Below are 25,052 nucleotides of genomic sequence, written 5' to 3'. Positions count from 1 at the left end.
AGGTATTTGCCGTGCATCGTAAATGAAAGTACAAAAAATCTCGTTTGAAAATTACCGAAAGATGACAAAAAATGACAGAAAATCGATAAATAAGCAGGTTCTCATGTTCAAGGACGGAAAAAAAATAACAGGAAAAATCAAACCAATTGGACAAAAAAGAATTGAAAGAAAGCAGTTTGACTGCTCAGAAAAGAAAAAATGTCTCCACAATAATTTTTCGGGGAATTGACTATTTTGTAACAGTAAAAGCAAATGCTTTTTGTTATTATGGACAAGCTGAAAACTTTTTGTTATACTTGGACTTTCCTCTCCCTCTCTTTGACAGAATTTAGGTTATGAACTTGTAAGTTTCATTACCGCCACGTTGGCTATCAAAGTTACTGGTCAAGTGTAACGGATGCAACAATTTTCAAATGTTCTATAAAGACATCTCTGGTACCCTGGGTGCCAGAGTCTCCATTACTCAGTCTCAAAAATCCGCTACTTCGCCGCCGCATTGGTCTATAGAATTTTATACGGGATACATCTCTGGATACAAAGTGCTACTCTAAATATCTCTAATAGAAGGGCCCCCCCGTGAATTAATTTCAGAAGATTTTGCCCTCCCCCCGTCGCTTATTAGCACCCCCCTTCTATTAAATTTTACAAATCAAGTCATTTGATTTTCGTTATTCTTTGTTTTCCATAGTTTTTGTTAAATCTCAACCGTACAAAGAAAACCGATGATTTTTGATTTGGAAGTTAAAAGCTGTAAATTCGATTCATCTTTGTAAGATTGCAATTTTCTCTAAAACTATTCAAGAAACTGAAACCAAATTTCGACAGTTTATTCTTAAAGGTACTTCGATTTCAAAAAAGGACACCGCTTTGCCGACATGAACACCCCTTTCTATTAGCACCCCTTCTATTGAAATCTGGTCGACATGAACACCCCCCCTTCTATTAGCACCCCTTCTATTGAAAACTGTTCGACATGAGCACCCCCTTCATTAGCACCCCTTCTATTGAAAACTGGTCGACATGAACACCTCCCTTCTATAAGCAGCCCCCTTCTATTGAAAATTGGTCGGAATGAACACCCTCTATTCTATTACCTCCCCCCTTCTAATAAAGACACTAGAGTACATCCTCTAAGCAGACGACCCCGCAGCCTAATATTCATTTGACTTTGTGAGATAAAAAGATTACCAGAAGCCTATTCATATTCCCCGCCATACATTCAATGCTTGGATTCATAAAGGTTCTGACGATGATACGCACCTTTGATGATATGATACCTGTTTATTTATAGAATCTAGAATCGAGAGCACGATACCAGCGATGTAATAAATCTTACTAATGACAGAGTAAGAAGTGTTGTGCTCAATGAGGTATATTGTAGCGTTGCTTTCCTTTGATTGTTTATATTCTAATGAGATAAAGACCAAATGGCAAGAAGACCCCAAGTGGAAAGGAAAAACGTAAGTTGGTTTAACGTTTAACCTTGACTTGAAAAACCATTGAGAAAGAAGCAAAAATTACCTGCAAATCAGCATATGTACATGATATTGTGATACTAAGCGATGCAACTCTGTTTTCAAATCTATTTTTTAGAGAAGGGGTAAATGGAAACTACGTTGAGATGCGCAGTGATAAGGGAAGGCCACAGTACCCTAAAGCACTAAATTTTCCCTACTTTTCGGAAATTTTGCAACTTTTCGGAAATTTATTCCCTCTCGCCAGCCTCCTACCCCACCCCACCTCATCCCACAAAAATTATTTCCCACCAAACCACTGGAGACAAACAGGCATTCAGTACCCGAACGAGACATGTACATTTCCATCTAGTACTTACAAAATCGTGTATTTAAGTGCGGGTAGACATTTTAGACTTTTAAGCAATCCAATCCAGCATTTTTAGATTGAATTAAATTGTGAATTCGAATTTTTTGACTCTTAAAATTCCATTGAAATCGATGATAGGCTTTCACTTGATGTACATTTAGTCTCAAACAAGTTACTTACGTTACACACGATCTGGAATAATATGCACAAAGTTCACTGAGAGGGGAAAATGGGAAAAAATGTCTCTTCCTTTTTCATAGGAACACTTGTAACGACCATTAATCATTAGATAAAAAGTTTTTGGTAATTGGATGTACCTAAAGGCGCGTTCTCCAAATTTTCAAAAGAAGTGGATTTGGTTAAAGCTAAACAGAATCGTTTTTTTCGAACAATGCTTAAATCTGTATTGCTTGGTGATATTGATTGTTGAGACGCGCAAACCCTATGGTTCAAACCCAAAGAGGACAGGATGAAAGGAGAGTCAAGTTTCTAGCTTCTAGAGGAAGCCCTCTCGTTCTTGTAAATAATAGGCATCTAAAAATGTAAATAGACCGAATGATACTGGTGTATATTTAGGTTGCTCATTTTACTGGAAATTAAAAAAATGCTCTTTGCGTTTTGAGCAGGTCGGTTTTTGTACCAAAGATAGCTTGGACAAGTAGAATCAGAAGAAAGTTAAAAACTCCTGGTTTATGGAAAAAGTATCTGCTTTCATTGAAGACTGGTGCTAAATGTTAGTATAAGATCAGTGTTTAGCTACCCCTTTTTGTAATGTCTTTGCCAACAAAGGTACCCCCTTCATTGCCAACAAAGATAACCAACAAAGGTAGACATCACTCAGAACATTCATATCATTTCAAAACACATTGGCAGCAGCTGGCTCAAACCTTTGTTCTTATATACAGGGACCAATAGTCTATTGTCTAAAAAAGAAGATGCTATCAAGGGGTGAGGGTAATTGCCCTCTATTTTGCATGTTAATAGAGGCCACCCAATCTTTATTCTCCTCAATTCGATAAATTGATTACCTTGATTTGGTGTTGGGTGAACAAAAGACTTCCATGAAAAGAGATATAGCATTGGCTGGAAACTGTACCTTTATACCTATAAGTATTATAGGCGTGTACTGTCTAATGCAATATATATATATTCTTTTTGAAAGTCTCCAACAGTAATGGACTCTGTCTAGTAATGGTTTCCTCTGTCTGGGTGCAATGCAAGCAAAGCAAAGTTCTTTACGACTGGAGAATGTTTTCCCCTCTTCCTTAATGCGAATGGAATGTGTCAACAATGATAAATCCCTTTTTAGAAATATTCCTGTACTTCAGATATAAAATTTATTATGAAAGGTTTGAATAATGAATTTAGATTAATTACATCGTTAGGATCGCAAGTCAACACAAAAAGAATGCATTTTAAACATAAAAATTGGCTTTTCCAGCGATCCAACACCCAAGTCATTATTAAAGAGTGGCTGAAAAGACCGAGATAGACAGGCGCAGTAAAAGAATTGGGTCATGGGGGATTTTCCTAAGGTGATGCTGTCTCTCGCAATTTTTCTATGGTCGATGTCTATTGCAAACTTGCAGGAAATGGATTTGGCGTACCCGCATAACCTTTATACTGGGGAGAGAACAAGCTGGTGTACCGGAAAATATTTTAACCAAACAATAAACAGAAAGGGTTGCAAGACCCGGTACATTCAGAACAAGATGTGCATTGGGGAGTGTTTATCTTATTATCTTCCACGTAGAAATCACAACGAAGTTGCCTGTTTTGCTTGCCGTCCATACAGAAAAGAAGCCAAGCCGGTATTATTCAACTGTTCCGGCCGCCAAGGAAGGACAATTCAGATAGCATTTGTGCAGATTGTCCTTGATTGCAAATGCATGCTGCTTGATTTGAGAAAATCAAATATTGTTTCTGGTGCAGTATGAATATTTTTTTAGATGAACCTTCATTCACAAGCCGGAGCACTTCATTCACTGATTAAAACTGTTGTGTTTGCAAAGATCTATGCAAAAACAACAAAAGGAACAAGGATTTCAAACACTGGCGATTTAAGTCAAAATCTGCGTTTTAAGAGTCAATATTTAGTAACTTTTAATGCAAGAGTTTTGCAAAATTCCAACCAATGTGAATTCAAAATATCTTTTCAAGTAAATACCATACTGCTGTATTTGAGTAAAATTTGTTACTTATTACCCAGAATCCCTTTAAAACCTGCGAAGTCAGGTTGCATATATATGATTATAAATAAAACTTGTTAAATGCATACTATGATTTGAGCCTTGTATACACGACACTGGTCCCTGTCGCCACAGCATCACATCTACACTTCGACAAAGTCTTCCTAGAAGCAACTATCGAGAAGAAGATAAGGAAATTTTTGAAATCTTCTTCCTTGATCATATGACGTAGCGAATGACTCGATTTTAAAGGGCCTCTCCAGCCAAAAAAAAAATTTTTTTTATTGACTTAAAAGTTAGCATCTGATGCGTGTATTATGGCAAAGTCGTTGTTTTTGCAAATTCCAATTAGTTTAGAAGTTGTAAGGCTTTAAAGTTGCACCTTTCCGAGAAAAAAACGACAAAAGCCGAATCAGTTTGGTGACATTCTGCCGTCACAGTGTGCTGCTCTCGTTCGCCATGAATTTCGTATATCTTCCACCGAATCGTGAAGGAATCATGGTCACGCGTTGATAACTACATATAAATCTAGAGCAGGAGCTTTTTAGGATCGAAAAATATCAAATGTTTACAATCATTCTAAGTTTGCGGGTCGAATGTGTCCATGCTGTGTCACGACTTTGTTTTGATTACCTTTGTAGGCCCACTCAGCTTCCTGTCCCAGCTCTTCCCTCGCGTAAAATTGATCGAAATTGTCACTTCAGTTGTCCTCCAGAAACGATGAACAATTAAAGGCTTCAGGATTAGTGTCTGAAATGCTCAAACTAAAAGACGGTGGAACAGAACTGAGAGTACCATCACTTGCAGTGTTCAATTTGCGAATCGCCGTCGTTCGATTCGGTTTGAGGCGAGACTAACGAAATACATTGTGACGTCAAAATTGCGTCACAGTGTCACCAAACCGAAAACTTTTTGTCGGTTGATTCAATTCAATTATCAAAATGCAAGAGCTTATGTCTCACAAACTGTAAAAAATATCGAGAAACAAATAACGAATTCGTGATCAGCAGGTTCAACTCCTTTAGATTAGCCAATAAAATGCAAGTGCAAAATTTGGCTGGAGAGGCCTTTAAGGTTTTGAAACTTTAAGGTTTTGCCCTACCCCATGCATACCGTGGTGGAACTTTAATTGTTTCAGTTACTGTTTTTTGTCAGAGGTCAAATCTTTTAGAACATTGATTGATATAAAGCCAAACTCATTTGATTATAATCGGTCATAAATCAAGCTCCCAGTAGATCAAAATAAACGAAGTTTTCTCTTGACTCAAAGTGCTCCGGGTTCTTTCTTTCTGTACTCGAATTTAGTTCGCATATTCTTTCCATTTTTCCATTCATGCTCATAGATAGGTTGGCTGAAAAGCATTTTTCCCCTGAAGAGTTTAGACGGAGATCTGTGCACTTCTTCAAACACTCCTCCAAATTTTCCACTTGTATTGTTATGATGACATGGGAAACCAAGCTCATGTTTACATAAGACAACTTGGTTGCAAAAATATGTGGCTGGTACTCCTCAAATCCCCAAAACGCTACAAAAAAACAGCAAACCATTAAGCACCAACCTACATTTGAAAGCTTTTGCAGCAAAAAGTTTTAAAGTCTTAGAAGCATCAAGAAGTTAAAAACCAATAAATGGCTTATGGATAATAAAGAATTGGAACGCCCTTGATACGAAACAGTCTTAAATGGTTATAGGCGAGAATGTTTATAGTTTAAATGGCTTTGCTGAAGAAATTCCAAAGAAAGCTGAAGATCAATATCAATCTCCTTTGTGTCGTCAGCAGCTTCAGAACGGGAGGGTAATGGATGTGGCCCAGGATACCTCATCTCTGTGCTAGACACTAGGCTTGGAAAACATCACCTACCACCCAGTGAGTTTTAGTAAGATTTTAAGAAGTTTGACAGTTTCAGGAGCATGTTTGGATATACATTGAGGGGGGGGGGGGGTAATTATCCCTCTTCATGCCCTCTCTTTAAGCATCGAGCAAAGTACATTACAATGTTTGCATAGGGGCGTCACTTGTGGGGGGTATGGGGGTGGTTCACCATTGCCTACCAACGGATCTGTTTTGTTGTTTTCCTATGTAACTGTAACAAGCAAGTAGGTTACGCTTGTATTTTGTCTACTCCAAAATTAACATGATACAGACTACCAGTGACACGAAGTAGAAATTGCCAGAGTGGTGTTGGCCTGGATGAAATAGATTTCTAAATTGATTCTTATTTCCTTTCACCTTAAGTGTTACACCCATTTCTATTGTTACACCCTTGGTTGATATCTGTGTCTTATTTAAAAACCATACTAAAATGACAAGCACCGCTTGCCAGAAAACAAAGACACTGTAAACGAGGTTATTTGGGTCAAAATTTGATGGAATAGTTTTGCATATTTGGGTCTAAATTTGCTTTGACTGTGATATATCTATTGTTTTTTATCTATTTTTTGCGGATGATCTAGGGTGTATTGTTTAAATTCCTGTAGGTTTTCAAGCTTGTGTTTTCCAGATGAAGATTATGTCATCGATAAATCTTTTCCAAAATATTCGACTACAACCCATCGGGGCATTGCTCAAGATAGGCTGTTCTATTGTTGTCATGAATATGTTGGCATGATTTGGGGCAAAGGGTTTCCCCATTGCGGTGCATTTAATAAAATCAAATTTACCATTACACTCTTCTTTACGAGGGGCAAGTCAATCCAAAAAAATCTCGTACCCCTTTTGTGAAAATCCTATTGTTTTATCTGAAAATCCCTGGAAATCCTTTTGTTTCAGGGAAAATCTCGTACGCTTTTTTCAAGAGTGAATTGCCCCTCGCTTCTTTATAAGAGCCAGTAATTTGAAATTCAGGCTGGTTGTTCTTAATTTGTTCTTTAATTTATAAGGTATAAGCAGTGCGATTGCTAGCTTTTCGCTCTAGGGAGGTGTCCAGGCCTCATTTGCCAAGACAGTGCGCGAGAAAACCTTCATTTGCCGCCATGTTGAAATATTCACCGAAAAAGCATCCCAAGATGGCAAAAAACTCCTCGTTTTTGAGATGAAACATTGTTCAAAGTTTAATTTTACAGTAACTCAGTCCAGCTTATTCTTAATTTTTTCTCAACTTTTGACAAATTTTGAAGGTCGTGTTCTTATTAAATTGTTCTTATAAGAAGAGAGTGTAAAGGCAATATAATTATGTCTGAGAATGAAATTTTACCGTCTGTTGAATTTTATATGCAGCAGGGTAGTTTACCCATGATGATTTTTGATGATATTGAGGGAAGCTTTGCTACCCTTAACTTGTGAAATGCTAGTGTGTATATCGAAAGTGTGTTGTAAAAAATGAGCGCATGTTCTTTGAATATAGGATGGAGGGCTGCCTCACTCATAAAAAACTCTCTCTTGCTCGTCTCCCCAAGGTTAGGCAAACACATCGGTGAACTTGTGGACATACTGAGCAAGGACCTAAGCGAGAACAACTATTTTAGTGTCACGGGAACTGAGGGCCAGTTCCCAACATTTCAAACTTTTGTCAGGGCAAAAATTTTTCCGCAGAGCAAATATGCAGCCACCCCCCCCCCCCAACAAAAAGTATGAAGTGACGCCCCTATGTTTGCATTCGTGGACTTACCCTCACAATATCCGCACGAACGTTGACAATTCTCTCTTAGCCAGTCAGTATAATTTTTAATAACGCAATAATCATTTTTTGCATAGTACGCGCAGCTAGGATATTCCCCTGACTCTTTACCAATGAATTTATCAGAGCATTTTGAATGTAGTTGAGAACCTAAATGAAATAATGATATGCAGAAGCAATTCACGCATAACAATCAAGGTAAATCACTATCAGGTACATGTTACCTCTGAAAGATTGTTTTGCTTTCTTGAAAGGCTTTTCTACGCATTTGCTAGGAAATGCTTTCAAATTTGCTTCAATAATAGGTTAAAATTCCCTCAATACATGAATTTTGTAGAAAAAAGGCATATAAGGGGCAACTAAAAGCTTAAAAACTGCTCTGTTTGTCGGGCAAAAACTAGGCTTGGTTCTTCAAAGAGGAATTTCTAAGGAGGGTCTTCTCAGAGAAGGTTTTCAAGTTTGGCCCCTTTTCATAAAAACGAAAACCTGTTACGCAGCAGTAAGTATAAATATATCTAATGAAAATAGCCTAAATTTTATTACAAAGATGTCTAACGCAAAATGTAGGACTAAGATGTCTAAATGACTGAGACGAAAATTTATTTTTTGCTTCACAACCAAGAGAGTTACAAACTGTACCCAAGCATAGCATGGCCAAAGGTATAGGCGAAAAAGGAAGCTCGTTAAGGACATCAACAAAGAACTTTATTTACTGAGAAAAATTCATTCACGATATCTAAGTTGGAAATTTAACACTTACGAGTTGTTTGGAGGACAGAAATTCCAAAGAAAAAAGCCACGTAGATGAACTTTTTCATTTTTAGGCCAATATCTCATACACCCGTGTGTATTTATCGTTTCTATCCTTGCAAAGTGGGACTAATGTGATTTCAGATTTTCATTTATTACAAGCAGCTGTATTTAGATAAACTATGTAGTACGATTGAGGACAGTTAAACAAACCCGATAAGAAGCTTCAGCTGATTACAGCGTAGGATAATTCTTGTACGCATATTTGATAACAATTCTTGTTCGTTATACTTAGCAAACATTTGGAATGAGCAAATAGGATAATGTAGAGTATCCCTGAGTAACATAGAGCAAAAATGTTTGCAGCCGCTGTGCAAAGAGCTTTTGCGCCTGCAAGCTGCGGCCAAATGGCGACGCGCAAAATTTTTCCCGCCAACCGACCATGTGACACTTTGATTCCGATCCAGGCCTCCTGGGAGGTGCAATGTTATAGGGTTTTGTGTCACCACAACCACAAAAGACCTGAGCATGGCGGAGTGAACTTAAAGCCTGATCGGCTCATTTTATATACAAAATTTTACCATGTGAGTATGCCTCAAATATTGTCAGTTCCACGGAGAAAAAGTTCAAAATTCAAATTTATTTTATCTCAAAAACGGCACCATGCCGCACGCTGATTTTTTTATTGATTCATCTTCATGCCCCGAAAAATAAGATTATATTGGTTGGCATATTTGGAAAATTGGGTCACGTTCATAATTTCACCGCAAAGATACCTAACTTTAGGATTGTCAATTTATGGGTGCGATTGAATGATGATTTAAAACCGCCATACTTTTTGGGATATGCGGTATATTCATGGAAGTTTTTCATTAAAATAGATTGGTCACGAATGTAAGTAGCTGTTTTTAACGCGATTTTGAAATCGCTTCGGTATTTTTCTATAAGAGTAGGAAACCAAACAAAAGCGAAATTTTGAAAGGTCAACATGGGAAGTTTTGTTCGATATTTGAATTAACGATCGTGAAAAATTTCCACCATGCCGCATCATGAATTTTTGTATACTTGTAGTCAAAAGTTCAATTTTTTTGTATATTGTCTCCTTCAGAGGCGGAAAATTGGGTAACGCTTGAAAATTTACTTTTTAAATTGTTCATATTTCCCTTCTTGCCTAATAGTAGGCCTAGGCATAGGATACTTTAGTTTGGCAGTAAAGCATAGGCCACGAAGAGATTAATAAGGTTTTAAAGCCATAATTTAATGATATAAATGTATCTTAAGTAGATAATTTATCTATTTGACTCCATAAAAATAAAGCAGAGGTAAGGTTAAAATTCAAAGTTTGTTTTCTCATATATTTTTATATCAATCGCATCCGGGACAGAACGACACAATTTTCGCGGGCAGGTAAATCACGTCAGCATGCGCGCGCATAAAAAACATTTTTGCACTATGTTTCCCTGAGTATGATTCTTTTGAAGAATAATGCTGCACAGTCTTCTGTTATTATTGTAAGGAACTGATGATAGACTTTTTGGAAAATTTATCAAGGAGCTATTATGTTCATATAGCTAAATGCAATTCAGCACCATTCAAACCGACTAGAACAAACACTACATTATAGGGAATGCCTCTTTTATTTTTGTAAGGCAAAATACAGTTCATGTGCTTACGTAAGGGCTTACCTCGATTCCAGACTCCAAAAATGAGAATTCCCACTTCCCCGAAAAACAGATTGGGTACAGGGGAGTTGTGGCTAGTCTTACAAGTGACTTTGTAATACCCAGGAAGTTACATCAAGGGAATAATTTCTTTTGTGAAATTATCTCTCATCTATATGAAACTAATAGTTTTGAACTAGAGATTTGGAGATATTCAAAATTCTCTACCTCAGCAAAAGCTCTTGTTTGACCGTCTTTTTTTTGTTTTAAAGCAGAGTATGTAATAAAAGAGAACAAACAGTTTAGATATAATTTGATCTTTTTACTTACTTATATATAGGTGTATTTCTATCATTTGTCTATTATTTTCATTGATTCAGCAAATAACTTCTGTATCCCAGCAATGTCTGCATTTTGAATGTGTGAACACGGCCTACTGAAAATACTCGAGACAAAGAAGATCCACATTTTTGTTCAAGAAGTTTTAGCATGACACATCCCCTCCCAAATTATCTATTCTGAGCGGTATAGTAATTTATTAGACTTTTTAGTAATATATTAATCTATTAGACTTTATAGTAATATATTAATTTATTAGTCTAGAAAATTCATTTTTAGCCATTCTAGAAGGCTTAATTTCAAAAATTTCAAATGGCTTAATCTCTCCTATGTCACTAAACTTGATTCTTAGCTCCCCTCCCCCAGTTTCAAATTTGTGGCGTCCACCTCTGTTATTGTGTCACTACTCTTTAAGCTATTTTACCCAACTGCCCCTCTTTGCACGAATAGTAAACAAATTGTTTTCTGGAAAAAACTAAAATGGGCCACTTAAGTGTTATTTTTCCCGACTTTCTTCTAGGAGCCACAACACCCCTGATTGGGTATCCTCTCAAGTCCGTCCTTGCCCACAGGAGTAGCTTGTATAATGCTTAAATGAAAATAATCTATAATTCTTCCTACTGTATTCTTTTTTTTCGCTGCACTTCACCCTTGCCAAATAAAGCCTCCCTGTCTATCTCGAAAAAAGCCATCGAAGAGAGGTAGAAAGATAAATCTTGAAATCTTTGTCAACTCAATACGAGGTTGGTTGCAAAAATATTTCAAACATGGATGAAGTAAGTAATCGAGCCGGAGCCGGTGATGAGGAAAATCGCATCACATACAGCATAGAAACGAGAGGCAAGCTTATTGCCGGCTTGATTATTGTAGCTGGAGTTTCTTTTTCTTGGGTAGGCGCATCACAGTTTACTGAGAATACATACACAAAGTCATTTAATTCACCTTCGTTTATGATGTGGTTCTCTACTTCCTGGATGTCACTGTCGTATCTACCAGCAGTCATCCTCTCTTTTTTCCAGCGGAAACGGCTCATTGATACTTACAGGTATGTTGATTGTAATTGCATTATCTTCATTTTACTAGCAAGCATTATTTTTTATGCAAGTTGTTTTGAAGAAGCGCGTTCAAAGCAGTGGCAGCTCCAAGCCTGCCAGTCTGCAGAGTTTGGTATGTGCACACCGGAGATATTTTTGTGCAAAACCTGTTGCACACCGGGTATTTTTGGGTGTGGCAACTAACATGGGTGTGGCTTGGTGTGGTCCCATAGAAAATGTCAGCTGATAAAAACAAGCACAGTTGTGTATGAACAATTTGAGATATCATGAATCTTACTTGACAAATATACAAATAAAAACTTGCGCTATCTTCAACAGTATACTTCACACGCATTTTTACGATGAAATGCAAATTTATAAATTTTAACCACAACAGGGGAAAATAGTCGGTGCACACCAGCACACCAGACATTTTTGGTGGTGCACACCGGCACACCAGGCTTTTTGCTTGTGCACACCGGAGATCTCGCACAGGAAACAACTGTGCTTGTTTTTATCAGCTGACATTTTCTATGGGTCCACACCAAGCCACACCCATGTTAGTTGCCACACCCAAAAATACCTGGTGTGCAACAGGTTTTGCACAAAAATATTTCCGGTGTGCACATGCCATACTCTGCAGACTGGGCCACTGGTTAAAAGTTTATTCTGGTTAACAGGGGCACGCATTCAAATTTTGTTTGGGGACTCAAGTATGCAGAAGAAACTTTCCTGTACTGGAATGTACTGCTAAGGGAGCTCAGTCCTCTTGTTAATGCAAGAAAGTAGCCGATTTCTACTTTTGTTATTGTTTTTGGCCACATTTTGTGCAAAGCCCCACGACAGTGTTATTTTTATAGTGTTATTTTCAAAAGACCAACAACTCAGAGTTATTTTCAATCAAATGCCACACCCCTTACAAACAAATATCAACTCTTAAGGTCAATCATTCCTGTCTATGGACAATAACTTTTAATTTACCTACAATCCTGGACAAGAATAGTTGAGACATTTTAAGAAAAGTTTATGTTTTCTCTTTTCATTTGAAAAATAACTCCCCCCTCAATTCAATATTGAATGCATGTTTTTGAAGCCAACATTAAAGAACTGCAAATCTAATTAATTTTGATTCAGGGGGAAAGGGGGCTTCCATATTATAGGGGCAACATAGAGTAGAATATTTCAAATACTGCATTTGTCTCAACAGTGTCACACCCCTCACACCCCCATATTGCAATGAGTCTGACCCTCTATAGTTACACTGCTGTTATTGTTAACAATTGATAACTCAACTTTTTGTCCAATTTCCATTTGATGTTACCCTTCCTCTTAGTGCATTATCTTCCTTTGCTAATACATGCTACCTGACAAGCTGGCATTCCTTCGGGGAACGATTTCTAAGGGGAGCGATTTCTGTCAGTCTAAAAGCATGATGTTGGGTAGTGTGAGGCCTGTTGACAGGTTTAAAGGGGGTTAAATTAGCTGGGGGTGAAATATCCTGGTACATTCAATAATCAGGTATGTCAACAAACATCTCTTCTATAATGATACACTGTTTAGCTGTTTAAGGAATGTTATGTGGAAATGTTATTGTCAGGAGGTCCTGATTAGAGTAAAAAAATAGAGGTGAACATGCACCCAGGAGTAAGAAAATTAAGGCATTTAACAGGATATTGCCAATAATCAAATAATCATCAAATACCAGACCTAGAATGTGAGGGGTCAACTTTAAAATCTTTTTGCTATAAATTAAGCAAAGTATTTTGTTTCTTTTTGAGGAATGATGCAATGATCTTTGGTACCAATGGAGTATGTCCCAGGTCATTGTTCAAGATTGTGTTGCCATTCTGTCTCATCTGGTGTGTAACAAACTACTGCTATACCAGGGCTCTTGGTAAAGTAGCAGTAACAGATGTGACTGCCATGTTTGCAAGTTGTAATGCATTTGTTTATGTGTTTTCCCTCCTGATTCTAAAGGAACAATTCATGCTTTTACGGGTAAGTTATTTGGCTTTTTATTTTATACTCATAAATCTTTCTAAAATTATTCATATTTCAGGGGAAATATGTTGCCTTAAGGAAGTATATGTATCAACAAAACAAACAATTTATGTGAAATCATTTGATAACAGATGTATCCAGGCACGTAAATAACAGGGGGGCGTGGGGGGCGTAACGCCCCCCCAAAGTTTGGAAAATCCAGTTACAGTTGGAAAACGTAACGGTTGATTTGGAATTTTTTTCTTAAGACCAAACTTGTGAATTTTTTATTTTAAGAAGTTTTTTTATTTCAAATATAAAAATTCTAAACATCAAGATTCACAGGCTGAAGCTGACCCATCCAATCGTTTTCTATTGTGAATCCCGTCTCCACTGGATCCAAATTGCACACTTGCCCCGTTTTCTTTTTCTTTCTTTCTGATGGGAGTTGAATCAAATTACGAACAGGCAAGGTGAATTTCCGGATAAGAAACTTGAAACTTACAGTTTGGAATAATAATACCCGCATTGATCAGAAAATATTAGAGTGGGAATTTTTTTAAGAAACTACGAGTAGTTAATTCAATAAAAGATTAAGAATCTTTCAGTACTAAAAATTCTCAACGCTTCTTATAAAAAACGAGTTTATGCTAAACTCCCCCTGTTATTTGTTAATGTCCTTGAGCCCTTATCATAAATTCCTATGACAAAACTGCTGTGAAGCAAGAACACATTGCAAAAACTGCAGTAGAAGTATTTGATCAAAGAAGAGTGTTTCATCTTTCGAATCAGGCATATGCACAAGTTTGTTCTCAAATCATCATTTCTATTGTAAAGAATGAAAAGGCATTTGGCCCTCTGAAAAATTTAAAGGTAGTTTTCTTCGATCAAGATCAAAAATAAAAGGCTCAAATTCTTGGTGCTTCTATATCGTGAAAAAATGTATTTTAGATAAAATTGATCAATTGATCTGAAAGAATACTACTAATCATTAAGTATATCTAATACTGGTTTTGCTTAAATGTTGCTTTATTTCTTACAGTAAGTTTAATTTTTGTTTCATGGTAATCAAAATTTTGAGATTTAGGCTTTTATGCTTTAGGCTAATTATTGAGTAAAGATTTGGTAATTATAAAGAAAATAGAACTATGGTGTTCGGGCTATTTACAAATATCAATTTGGTAGGTACAACAGATTTACTGGTCGAATGAAAAATTTTGCACTTAAAGTTGGAATTTTCATCCTTCCACGCCCCTCCAAAATTAGCAACTTGTTTTCGTCCCTGGATGTATCACAACAAATAACTTATTAAAGATTGCATTAAACTATGAGGTACATTCTTTACCTTACTGCCCGTGAACTATCTTTTGATGCCACAAGATTCTATGCCATTTCAACCTAAAATTTAAGTCTTTAATTTTTGTATTTAATTGCAGGTTATGTCAGTTATATTATCGATCTCTGGTGTTGTTGTTATGGCTTATGCAGATGGTTTTAAGGGTCCCTCTCTAGAGGGTGTTTTACTGTCAATGTCTGCAGCTGTTGGAGCTGCCTTTTACAAGGTATGAAACACTGTATACCCATTCAAAGTATTGTGATTTTGTAACTGGCTGTAAAGTCATTGTGTTCAATAAAAATTGCTTAATAGCCCTTTGGCCCTGCAAAATCTGAAATTGGCATGGAAAAACAGAAACATACTAAGTTGAAGAATGATGCATTGTTGATGTTATTGCTATCTTTAAATATTTACGATGTTGGATATGTCTTTCCTGTGGTGTCTTATGATTAATTTTGGCAACATGAAATGTAACAATTATTTAGCATTAAAGGAACACAAGCTTAAACCTGCTTTCATTGTAATATAAAATAATAAACAAAACAGAGTATGATATAATGAAAACATTATAGAAGATAATGTAATAAAAATCCAATAAAGTAGAAATAATATGAAATTTGATAATATAAAATTAAATGATGTAGTACTTTTCCCATATGTTGAATGCTGCTTTCGTTTTCATCATGGTTTCGCCAGTATATAGCTTTCAAAATATCATTTTTGTAGTCAGTCTTATAGAACCATATTCTTCTTAAAGTTCACATCTGTTCATAGCTTCCCTTTCCTTTCAGGTTATGTTCAAGCGCGTTTTTGGTGATATTTCAGTTAACAGAGTGACACTTTTTCTCTCACTGCTTGGCATCGTCAACTTTTTAGTCCTGTGGCCTCCTTTTGAAATCCTGTATTTCACCCACGAGGAGTCAATAAACTGGTCCAGCATTCCTTGGGGCTTTTTGTGTGGCCGATCGATTTTGAGTTTAGTTTTTAATTTCCTCATAAATTTTGGCATTGCGTATACTTTTCCGTTGTTCATTTCACTTGGTACAATCCTTGGAATACCGATTAATGGTATTGTCGACAGTGTGTATAGAAACAAAACGTTTAGTGGATTGAAGATAGGAGCTTCATTTCTTATAGTCGGGGGTTTTCTGCTGATGCTTTTACCTTCCAATGTCTTTGAAAGATTTAAATCCAAAAACCCTGAAAAGGTGAATCTAATAACATAGATCCATGCTCCTAATGAGATATCTATTTTTATTTTTGTGCAAAGGAGGATATGTTAAGAGATAAGGCGTCAGCCTCCTTGTCCCCCATCCTTTTGATGGTCAGCTATGTGCTTGACCGCTGGTATTGGAAAATTTGCGATGGTAAGTTTCGATTCTCAGCTGTATTATCTATGAAAGAGACATTCCGACAGTTTACAAGGGTCGTTGCTCAAAACCCTTTGGTATCATGGAGGGGTCATTGCAAGTCGGTCAATTAATATAAACAATAGAAAAATTGGTTTTATTTATAACTTTATCATTGTTTGTAAGTCGGTTCTGCTTTTCTCGTTATTTTGCAAATGATAATGTAGGCTGTTGGCTTTGTGTGATTTCAACATGAAAAATACTAAAGTTCCCCCACATAACTTTGTACTGCGTTGCAAAGAGCAGCAAGGCCTAGGCCTAACAATGCTTGAACAATCATAAGTATGAATATGTTAGATACTGAATAATCTCAAATACTCTCAAAACCCAGCAATGGTGATTAAATATTGCTGCTTCTCTAAATAATGAACACATATTTTAGATGAATGCTGTTTAAGTCAGTAGATTAATGTTGTTTAACGTCGTTGCCATCAAGTATTTGCAGGTATTCAATTTTTAAATGCTAATGCTGAAGCTGACAGATAAAATAATAATTTTCATACTTGAAACAAAGTAAGATGTTATAAAATTTATTTAAATTTGAATAGATTGTATGTTTTTAATGTATGTATGATATTATTTCTTGAATATTGATTTGAATTATTATTAAATTTTTATGTACGTAAAATCGACCTTCGTAATTAATAATGTTCGTCTAACATGCCTATGATGATATTGTTTACGTGTTGTATTTTTGGTTATAAATTCTTTCCCCTTTATTAAAAAATTTAAGATTGAGAGCTGTCAATGTAAAAATTAAGATAGGTCATTCATTCAAGGAAAGATATCATTTCATTAATTAATGTTAATTTTATAAGATAAAATTTGCTTTTTTGCGTTTCTTTTCAAAAACACGTCGCAAAAATTAGCTGCAGACTCTAGAACAGTCTTGCGTTCTTCACATCATGTTGTAAGAAAACACTCCAATTTGTGTTCACTGTGATGTAATTTTGATAAAGATATATTGTAATTTATAAGTCATAAAAAGAAATCTATTTCTAATATTAATTCCGGACACAATGTCCATACACAAGTTTGTGCTGTTCACCCTTCTGGGGGCTATTAGAAATCAAATCATAGACTATGATCAAAGTAAGTCTCTCATGCTATTAGCAGTACTGCAAGTCATATCGAAATCTTCTATGAAGTATCAACAGCTTGAAAAGCAAGCTCTACTCTTCGCATACCGAAGAATGACTGCAACACTTTGACGACAACAAGTTTTCCAGAGCTGGCAAAATCCATGAAATTTGTGCGCACAAAATCCATCATATTTTCGAGAGTGAAGTCGACTGCTTCAACCAGGTCATGCTCGAACTTGTCCTTGGGGCCGCCAGTAAAGCGAGACTGCAATTGTTTGTAAGAAAGTCGCCTCTCTGCTGCGATTCGTGGATCATTCAGGTCAACAAAGCCGCACATGCCCCACTCATGAGTATCATACTTCATATAAACTGTTGTCAGACATATTGCTCCAATCTCGTCCCCAACCAGTTCCACACGAAGCTCTTCTTCGAGACCACGAGAGGCAGTTTTCAAGAGTGACACATAAGTTTTCTTTGTTGCTTCGTTTTCAAAGCAATCTTTCTTTGAAACGCTCTCAACTGCACCACAGGTGTATTCCCGTGGAGATGACATACCAACTGCGAAAAGCAAATAAAAATATATTGCAGTCTTTTTCTTTTGAACAATACATATTTTTCTTTTTGTAAGGATAAATTTTACAAGCTCGAAACAGATGAAATATAAGAATTAATTGAGAATCATTGCAAGGCTCGAAATTTACCGACAGTTTAACTCTCGACTTTTCTTAGGTTTTTTAGCAAACCAGACAAGCACGACTCTCACACATAAAGCATAAAGTTACACTATTGTGCTTTTAGTTTTCTTTTGGAACGATTCCAGGGTGGCATATTTCATAATCCCAAAGATAGACTTTGATCTTAACTGCTTATAAAACTAACCTCGGTTTGCTCTCCGACAGAAAAGAAATTTCGGTGGATCATCGGCAGTGAGCACTGCTACATGCAGGCCAAATGAAGTGCTGTACGCTTTGTTCACCTGGCTCTTTGACGGCACAAGCTGCTCCCGTTCTACGTCACTTAGATTCCTCCAGATGTCCCTCATCGCTCTATGATGAACGTACGTGCCTTCTGCAAAATTCAGAAGTATTTCCTGCTCTTCAAGCTCACCTTCTCTCGGCGTTACTAGCATCTTCAAAGCGATTGTTGGGTTATTTTCGATAAACTTTTTCTCTGCTTGCTGTAAAACGAAGTGCAATATAGCTTTGTTGTTAAAGGCTCTTGGGCAACCCACATACTTTGCGACTATATTTTCAAAACTGGCCTAATATCAAAATTTCAAAAGCTGCAAAGAAATACAAAACACAATCATTTTCTCAAGACAGCTGCAGATAAGCATGCTGGTAATGCATCTTCTATCATACAAAACATGCAACTTAACCTGATGAATGCTACTTGATGAATGCGTCTTGGTATGCAGTCTACATCGTATACGCAGAGCTGTACACGTTTTTGTGTGTAGAACAGAGTAGTTAAATCAATACTCCGAGTTTGGCACTTGGTGTAGTCTTAACTACAACATCAGTCTTTAAAATGCCACTTTTTGTTTTACACAAAAACAGACATCATTTTAAAAGTATAACGAAAAGGAAACAAGGGCTGTAGGAAACAAAATAAAGTTCTCAGTAAAAAGAAAGCCCTATTCGGCTAACAGTTTATGTGTATTGGTTAAGAGGGGCAATCATGTTATGGCTATTGACCCCGAAATTCTGTAAAGTGAACTTACCTCATTGAAAAATCTTATTTTTTCTTTATATGTTTCATAGTATTCCCATTCTTCCATTGCTTTCGGCAGGATGTGATATGGACGATTATCGACATCAACTTCACATATCAAGCAATTGGGCGGGTAGCCTCTTGGCATTTCCTTACTTCTGTAGTAGCCTTCACTAGTCTATTTCGCAGAAGTAAAAGTCATTGCGTCAAGAGTAATCATATGGGAGAGTTGTCAATAAACTTGAAGTAAATTTACAATTGCCATTAAACACAGAGCTAATCAACATATGAAGCAACCAGCTAGAATATCGGTTAGAATTTTAAGGTATTAACAAAGTTGGATAAGCTAAAGTGTTGTACCTCACTGACGAGACTGTCTGCAACAAATATGCTAGTATTTGTTAAAAAGCCGCAGAAGAAGAACTCTGCTCTGGAAGGGGTTGACTTGTACGGATTCTTCTTGCCTGCGAAGATAGTAAACAAAAAGGGCGATGATGACTAAATAACTTCATACCCCTAAGAAACGAAATATCCTCGGTTTAGAGAATTAAGCTGTCAATGGAAGGTAAGGTGTGCAAAACCAGGACGTACCTCTGAAAAACAACTGGACAACATCTTGTGCAGTTTTGGGCCTTTCATCAATATTTTCAGTATAGCATAACTCTATGATTTTTCGTGCATGATCCTCTGCTGGTAAATTAGTAGGAAGGGTTACTTTGGCAATTGCTGGATCCCAGTCTTCACCATACTCTAAAATGGTTGTTACAACATTGCCCCAAGGGGAATCTCCAGTTAGGCAAAAAGCGATCACCATGCCGTACGAGTAAATATCAGCTTGAAGGTAAAATCCAATATCTGTATCATAGTTTGCTGGATAATAGCCTAGATCAGAAAAAAGAGGAAACTGCCAATCTGTCTTTTTCTTATCTTGGTAACTACAAAACCAAGGAAGTAGCGTGCTTAAACGTGGGAGGGGGCACAAAAAATGGGGCACAATTTAGGGACATGCAAAATGAATACTTTAAGATAAAAAAGGACTTCTTAAATAAAAAAGAGCTAGCTTAAAAAATTGGAGGAAGAGACAGAATGGATGTTGTGAATGGGTAAAGTAAAAATGAAGCACTTGATAATTAGATAGCAATTGTCTAATAAGTTGTCACGCCATGTAACAAACATTTGCAATCTTATAATAATTCTGTGTTTAATGGACATGTATTTTGCTTCTGTATAATAATTGCATAGATCGATAGACGATAGATAGAAAGCTCTCCCCTTTTGCTTACCGAACAGTGGATAGAAAAGTCCTCTTGTTTTCTAAAAAGTTGGTAAATTGGCTTTTTACAGCTAATTTTTAGAATTTTTGGCTTTCTTAAGACTCGTTTGGTTTCAAAGATTCTATTTGGCCTAAAATCATTACCACTTTTCTATCCAGCTGGCAAATTAACTTATATTAGGAAAAGAAGTATGCATGAGTCTTAGAGACTCGACAGTCTCTTTAAGCAATACCACCAAGAATATTATATTAGTCTGTGCAGTTTTCTTTCGCTGTTTAAAATCATTTTCAGTTGAACCATATTTTCAATTGTAATATTCATGTACATTATTTCCAGCATGGGGACCTCAGACTATGCCGCTGTATATTGTGCTGCCTAATTATTGTGGTTATTAATTATCCTTGTCATGTTGAGCATACAGCTGCAGCTGTACTGATTGTGTGGGGTATCGTGTCATAGACTGTAATATTTAGAACAGAAAGCAAGAAATTATTAGCCCCAGTTTCTAGGGTTTGATTTTGTGTATTAAAATGTAATTTCAACGTTAGAGAAGTATCTTTCAATGATGATCAGGAGAGGTGTGAAGTTTTTTAAAAACATGCAGCACTGAGTTTTAGACAGAAATCTTAAGTATGCCTTAAAGTGCTGTTGGTTTTAAAAACTTGTTCGAAGTCGTAGTTGAATCATAGATTATAAAATGTCCAACAGTTTTTACCTGATTTCGTTGATCTTGATCCCCCAGAATGCTTACTTGAATCTCGCGGTGTTGCTTCTCTCTCAGCCTCTTCTTCTTCAGCGACATCTTCCCCATCAGTATCATCAGTGAAATCATCATATGAATCATCTATTAGCTTCCTCCATATTTCAGGCGCCGCCCATCGAATATTAAACTGGCTTTCTCGACCTTCAAAAATATCTTGATATGCAAGGCCAAAATCTGCCAGTTTAACTCTCATACTCATTGGGCTTGTATCTAACTACGAGAATATAAAAAAAATAGTTTATCAAAATAACTGGAATTGAATATTATCAAGATTTATGTTTGTTCTTTTATCACAAAGTATGACCCACTTTGTTGTGTTAAATAGAAGGGCTCCAAGTTGCTAGTCCGAGTTCCGCTGGTTTGTCGGAGCACCACCTCAAAGCCATATTCTACACATGAAAATTTAAAACATTTGTTTATCTTCTTGAAGTTGTATTTCTGTATGATTGTATTTACAGATAAAAACTTTCTAACAGTGAAAAAATGATATTTGGCATTAAAATTTTTGTAGATTAAAGTCTTTATTATCACAGATACGAGATAAAATTTGTTGCTCTAAAGTCGGATACAGGAATTTCCAAAAAAAATGAAAATTTATTTCTATTATTAATTGTTTCATTTTCTACGAGGCATATGACTTTTTGATTGGGCCATGACGCCTTCTTCTAATTCTTTATTTTTCACACAGATAGTATTTCTACTGTCAGAGCCATAGAGAGGGAGTGGCCAACAAACGGTCAAAAAGGCATCAAGCTTGTATGGGCTCTTTCAGTGTCAATCTCTTACTGAGGTTCTCTCAGTCTCTTATAAGTCATAGAGATTCTTTGACTGAAAATACGTTATACCTACTAGTATGTTATCTGGCTTTAAATCACGATGTGCTATTGGCTTAAACGGCTCTCCCATCGTATGTAGATATTCCAAACCATTTGCAATTTGTCTAGCGAAATCCCACACCAAGTACAGCGGTAGACCTTTACTTTCATGTGTTGTCTGTTTCTCTACATACTTCTTCAGATTATTGCCAATGTATTCCATGACAATGAAATGTGAATCTCGCTTCAATCCATGGCTTTCTACATCTTGATCTAGCTGTCCCATGCCTCGGAAGGCTACAATATTGTCGTGACTCAAGTGCCTAAGAAAAGAAAAATGGCTATTGATATCGTGTTTTCAGCAAGGCACAAGAGGCGGTCAAGGGCCAAAGTCGTCTATACTGATTACAGAATGAGTCACAGATGCAGAAAAAAAATCTTATTCAAAAATTTTGGAATTCGAACATATGGCCCAAAAGAATACAATAAAATGCCTCTAAATAGACAAAATCACTTGAATCTTTTACACATTGTTAAAAGAACTTTTAACTGCTTCTTTTGGCTGATAGGTTTCTGCTTCTGAAAATTATTCCATTTGTTTTAAAGAAGTTCTAAAGCAATATTATCGTTTATTCAAAATTTTGCTACAGCAATGACTATGATTTCGGAATGGCTTTCATCAGATAAGAACAATAATCGGTCTGATTTTGATGGTGGTGAAAAAGAGCTGAAGGTAGTGGCGTAGAAAAAGGATGTCTAGGTATAGACTTGTGGATTGGCTAGTCACGCTCCTTTAAAAAAGTTTCTGGTCATGCCAATGTTTATTACCTTAAAAGCCTTCCTTCAGTTAACGGTATTCTTTTTGCATCTTTATCCTGTACTGTCTTGATAACTTTGACAGCAACAGGATTCCCTTTGAAATCAGTTTTGAGAACTTTCCCAAAGCCCCCTTGTCCAAGAGGTTCAGACGTTTCAAGCATAAGCAAATCTTGAGAGATTTTGAACTCAAATACTTCTTGCAGCTTTTCTTTGTCTGTAAAGAAAAAATAATTATTGTGCCAGACAATACACATTTAGTTATTTGCATCTAACACACAGTGACGCAAACAAGGGGGAAACTAGGGTTCCGGACCCCGATTTTTAAAAACAAGGCCCTTGAGATTTGTACCAGTCAGTAAACCCATCAAAATGCAAAAAAACTGCGGAGGTTGGTAAAGCAGATCCATTACATTTTTACGCCAGTAAAACATGAACATCATTTTAGACGACTCTCAGCAGAAGCAAAGTGTAGGAAGCATTTATCCAGACCAACATCAAGAAATACAATACAATAGTCCAACATTAAAAGCTTTCTGCAAATAAAAAAACGCAATCACTTTCTGTTTACATCTTCACAATCACTTCACAAAGGAAAAGAAAACAGTAAGCACAAAGAAATGTAATAGTCAATTCAATGCCAACAGCTAATTTCTTCAAGTGTTTTTATTATCTATATTTTAAGTGATGAATGTTTTTATATTTTTAGCCTTTTCCAACTTGGAACGTTTTTTATCGAGGGCGTTTAAAAGAAGAGGCGTTTTAACACTTTAACACTAGAAGAGGGTCAATTGAGGCAAGAAACAGGCAATAAATCGCAAGTCGGGCGAAGTCCAGGGCTCAGCCCAACTTGCCTTGTACTTCTGTGAAGTAGGCTTTTGCCCAATTTAACTGGCAGGCTACCGTTGTGCAGAGGGTGAGGTCCTGGGCTCCAGAGTCACTTCGTCGGAGCCTCTAGTGTGCATTGCTTGTCGATATTGCCATTATATAAACATAGGTCTATTTACTCTGATGAATTTAATCTTTTTTTTAAATTTTTATACAAAATATTGGATTCTTTTTGGTTTGTTCCTGAATTATATTTTCATATTTGCAAGATTCACAGAATCCGGCAGACAGCCTATCTTGAGTTTATTCCTTCTTACATGTGTTTTCTATTGCTTATTATGTGGGTAACCAAATTGGTTGTTTATGTGACCTTGTGAGAGAATCCTTGTAATATGGCCGGAAGTATAATTTATTTGTATCTGGCAGATTCGTTTGCTGCAACACATAATTTTTTTTTTGGGGGGGGGGGGGGGGATTTGAGGGATGGCATTGGTGCTATTTCCTTGTCTAAAAGTATTCAAATTTCTTAAAGCGTAACTCAACATCCTGAATTTTGTTTCTTATTTGTCGAATGACTGGTGCAAATCACTTCGACATGTTAACTACGCTGTTTTTTATCTTACGTTTAATATGATGTGCCTGGTGTTGACAAACACAAAATCAATATAATGTATGCAAAATAGAATCAAAGTAACAATGAAGCATCCAAGCAGGCCAGGTTATTGTTGAGCCAAATTTGGACCAAAAATTATAAAAATGTTCTCCACACTGCAGGATTATAGACCATTATTTATCTTGTGTTATCAAAAAACTGTGTATGCAGAGATGTGTTGCAGAGAGTTGGCTATTCACCTTATGCACCGCATTCATTTCACTAAATACATTCATTTTTTATATGAAACAAAGGTCGATGTTGAGTACTCCAGTTTCTTAATGTTCTGGAAATTTCAATACTCACTGTTTCTTAAGAGTTTCTTAATCATGATGTCATGAATGATGTTATGAAATGTTCATGACTTTTTTCACGTCACGAGATTCGCTTCCGTTCTGATGCTGTATTTAGACGTGGGAAGAATATTTTTATCCCTTATGTCTTAAGTTCTAGGCCAACAGTGCAATCTTGTTCTTGGATTTTACAAAATTCCGTTTTTCTCAGTTTTATCACGATTTAATAGTTTCGAAAGTTTTATGCTTCGAGTACTGGAGTTTCTTAATTTTTTCTGACTGTCCAGTACTCGTTTCTTATAGCCAGTTTCTTATAAAAAATGAGTGTAAATGTTCACAAGAAATGATAAATACCTTCGTATTCCTCGTCTTTAAGGGCGGAAAAAACCTCCTCTTTTAAGCTGACTAAGTTGTTTCTCATGTCTTTCATGGTTTCCTCAACACGTTTATAGCAGCCTATGCTCAATTGTTCCTCTGCACTTCCTAAAGCTTGGAAAATTAAACGAAGACGTTCCTCTATCAGATCCGCTGCTGCCCTGTCCGCCGCCATTACTGCCTGTTTTCTCCAAGGTGTTAGAGGTAATTCCCCGCAGCACTGTATCATGCGTTATGCATTTTGTACCATTTATTTTCCAATTTCTTCCATTATCTGTTCTGTTCAGATAGGTTTTTGCGA

General features: G+C 36.5%; 3 protein-coding genes across 3 annotated transcripts; 1 reads left to right on the top strand and 2 right to left on the bottom strand.

The window, feature by feature from the left end:
* Positions 1–677: 677 nt before the first annotated feature.
* Positions 678–8,718, bottom strand: LOC135681279 (uncharacterized). The gene is made up of 3 exons (XM_089111909.1): positions 8,392–8,718; positions 7,623–7,781; positions 678–5,539 (listed from the first exon to the last, which is right to left on the bottom strand). Exons 1-3 carry the CDS (start codon positions 8,447–8,449, stop codon positions 5,235–5,237), a joined length of 522 nt encoding a protein of 173 aa, XP_088968035.1. The 5' UTR covers positions 8,450–8,718; the 3' UTR covers positions 678–5,234.
* On the top strand, positions 8,714–17,732 carry LOC135681275 (solute carrier family 35 member F3). The gene is made up of 4 exons (XM_065195654.2): positions 8,714–11,426; positions 13,194–13,413; positions 14,832–14,957; positions 15,523–17,732. Exons 1-4 carry the CDS (start codon positions 11,149–11,151, stop codon positions 15,955–15,957), a joined length of 1,059 nt encoding a protein of 352 aa, XP_065051726.2. The 5' UTR covers positions 8,714–11,148; the 3' UTR covers positions 15,958–17,732.
* Positions 15,618–24,980, bottom strand: LOC135681270 (uncharacterized). Its single transcript, XM_065195647.2, has 9 exons — positions 24,731–24,980; positions 22,616–22,820; positions 21,822–22,110; positions 20,925–21,186; positions 19,527–19,817; positions 19,296–19,399; positions 18,946–19,113; positions 18,102–18,399; positions 15,618–17,780 (listed from the first exon to the last, which is right to left on the bottom strand). Exons 1-9 carry the CDS (start codon positions 24,978–24,980, stop codon positions 17,281–17,283), a joined length of 2,367 nt encoding a protein of 788 aa, XP_065051719.2. The 3' UTR covers positions 15,618–17,280.
* Positions 24,981–25,052: the final 72 nt, after the last annotated feature.

This window comes from Rhopilema esculentum, chromosome 12 (genome assembly GCF_057945365.1).
Source record: "Rhopilema esculentum isolate cy_ngs chromosome 12, ASM5794536v1, whole genome shotgun sequence".
NCBI lineage: Eukaryota > Metazoa > Cnidaria > Scyphozoa > Rhizostomeae > Rhizostomatidae > Rhopilema > Rhopilema esculentum.
Note: the sequence above shows the minus strand (reverse complement) of the source record. Positions and strands in the feature narration are given on the sequence as shown.

Bases quoted from the DNA above. Each gene is read 5' to 3' on its own strand.
- LOC135681275 (XM_065195654.2), top strand. From the start codon at position 11,149: ATGGATGAAGTAAGTAATCGAGCCGGAGCCGGTGATGAGGAAAATCGC. The intron at 13,414-14,831 runs GTAAGTTATTTG...ATTTAATTGCAG, and splicing joins AACAATTCATGCTTTTACGG to GTTATGTCAGTTATATTATC. The intron at 14,958-15,522 runs GTATGAAACACT...CTTTCCTTTCAG, and splicing joins TTGGAGCTGCCTTTTACAAG to GTTATGTTCAAGCGCGTTTT.
- LOC135681270 (XM_065195647.2), bottom strand. From the start codon at position 24,980: ATGATACAGTGCTGCGGGGAATTACCTCTAACACCTTGGAGAAAACAG. The intron at 22,111-22,615 runs GTAATAAACATT...TTCTTTTCTTAG, and splicing joins ACTGAAGGAAGGCTTTTAAG to GCACTTGAGTCACGACAATA. The intron at 18,400-18,945 runs GTAAGTTCACTT...TTCGTTTTACAG, and splicing joins AAATAAGATTTTTCAATGAG to CAAGCAGAGAAAAAGTTTAT.
- LOC135681279 (XM_089111909.1), bottom strand. From the start codon at position 8,449: ATGAAAAAGTTCATCTACGTGGCTTTTTTCTTTGGAATTTCTGTCCTC. The intron at 7,782-8,391 runs GTAAGTGTTAAA...TATTTCATTTAG, and splicing joins TTCTGTCCTCCAAACAACTC to GTTCTCAACTACATTCAAAA. The intron at 5,540-7,622 runs GTAAGTCCACGA...GTTTTTTTGTAG, and splicing joins TTCGTGCGGATATTGTGAGG to CGTTTTGGGGATTTGAGGAG.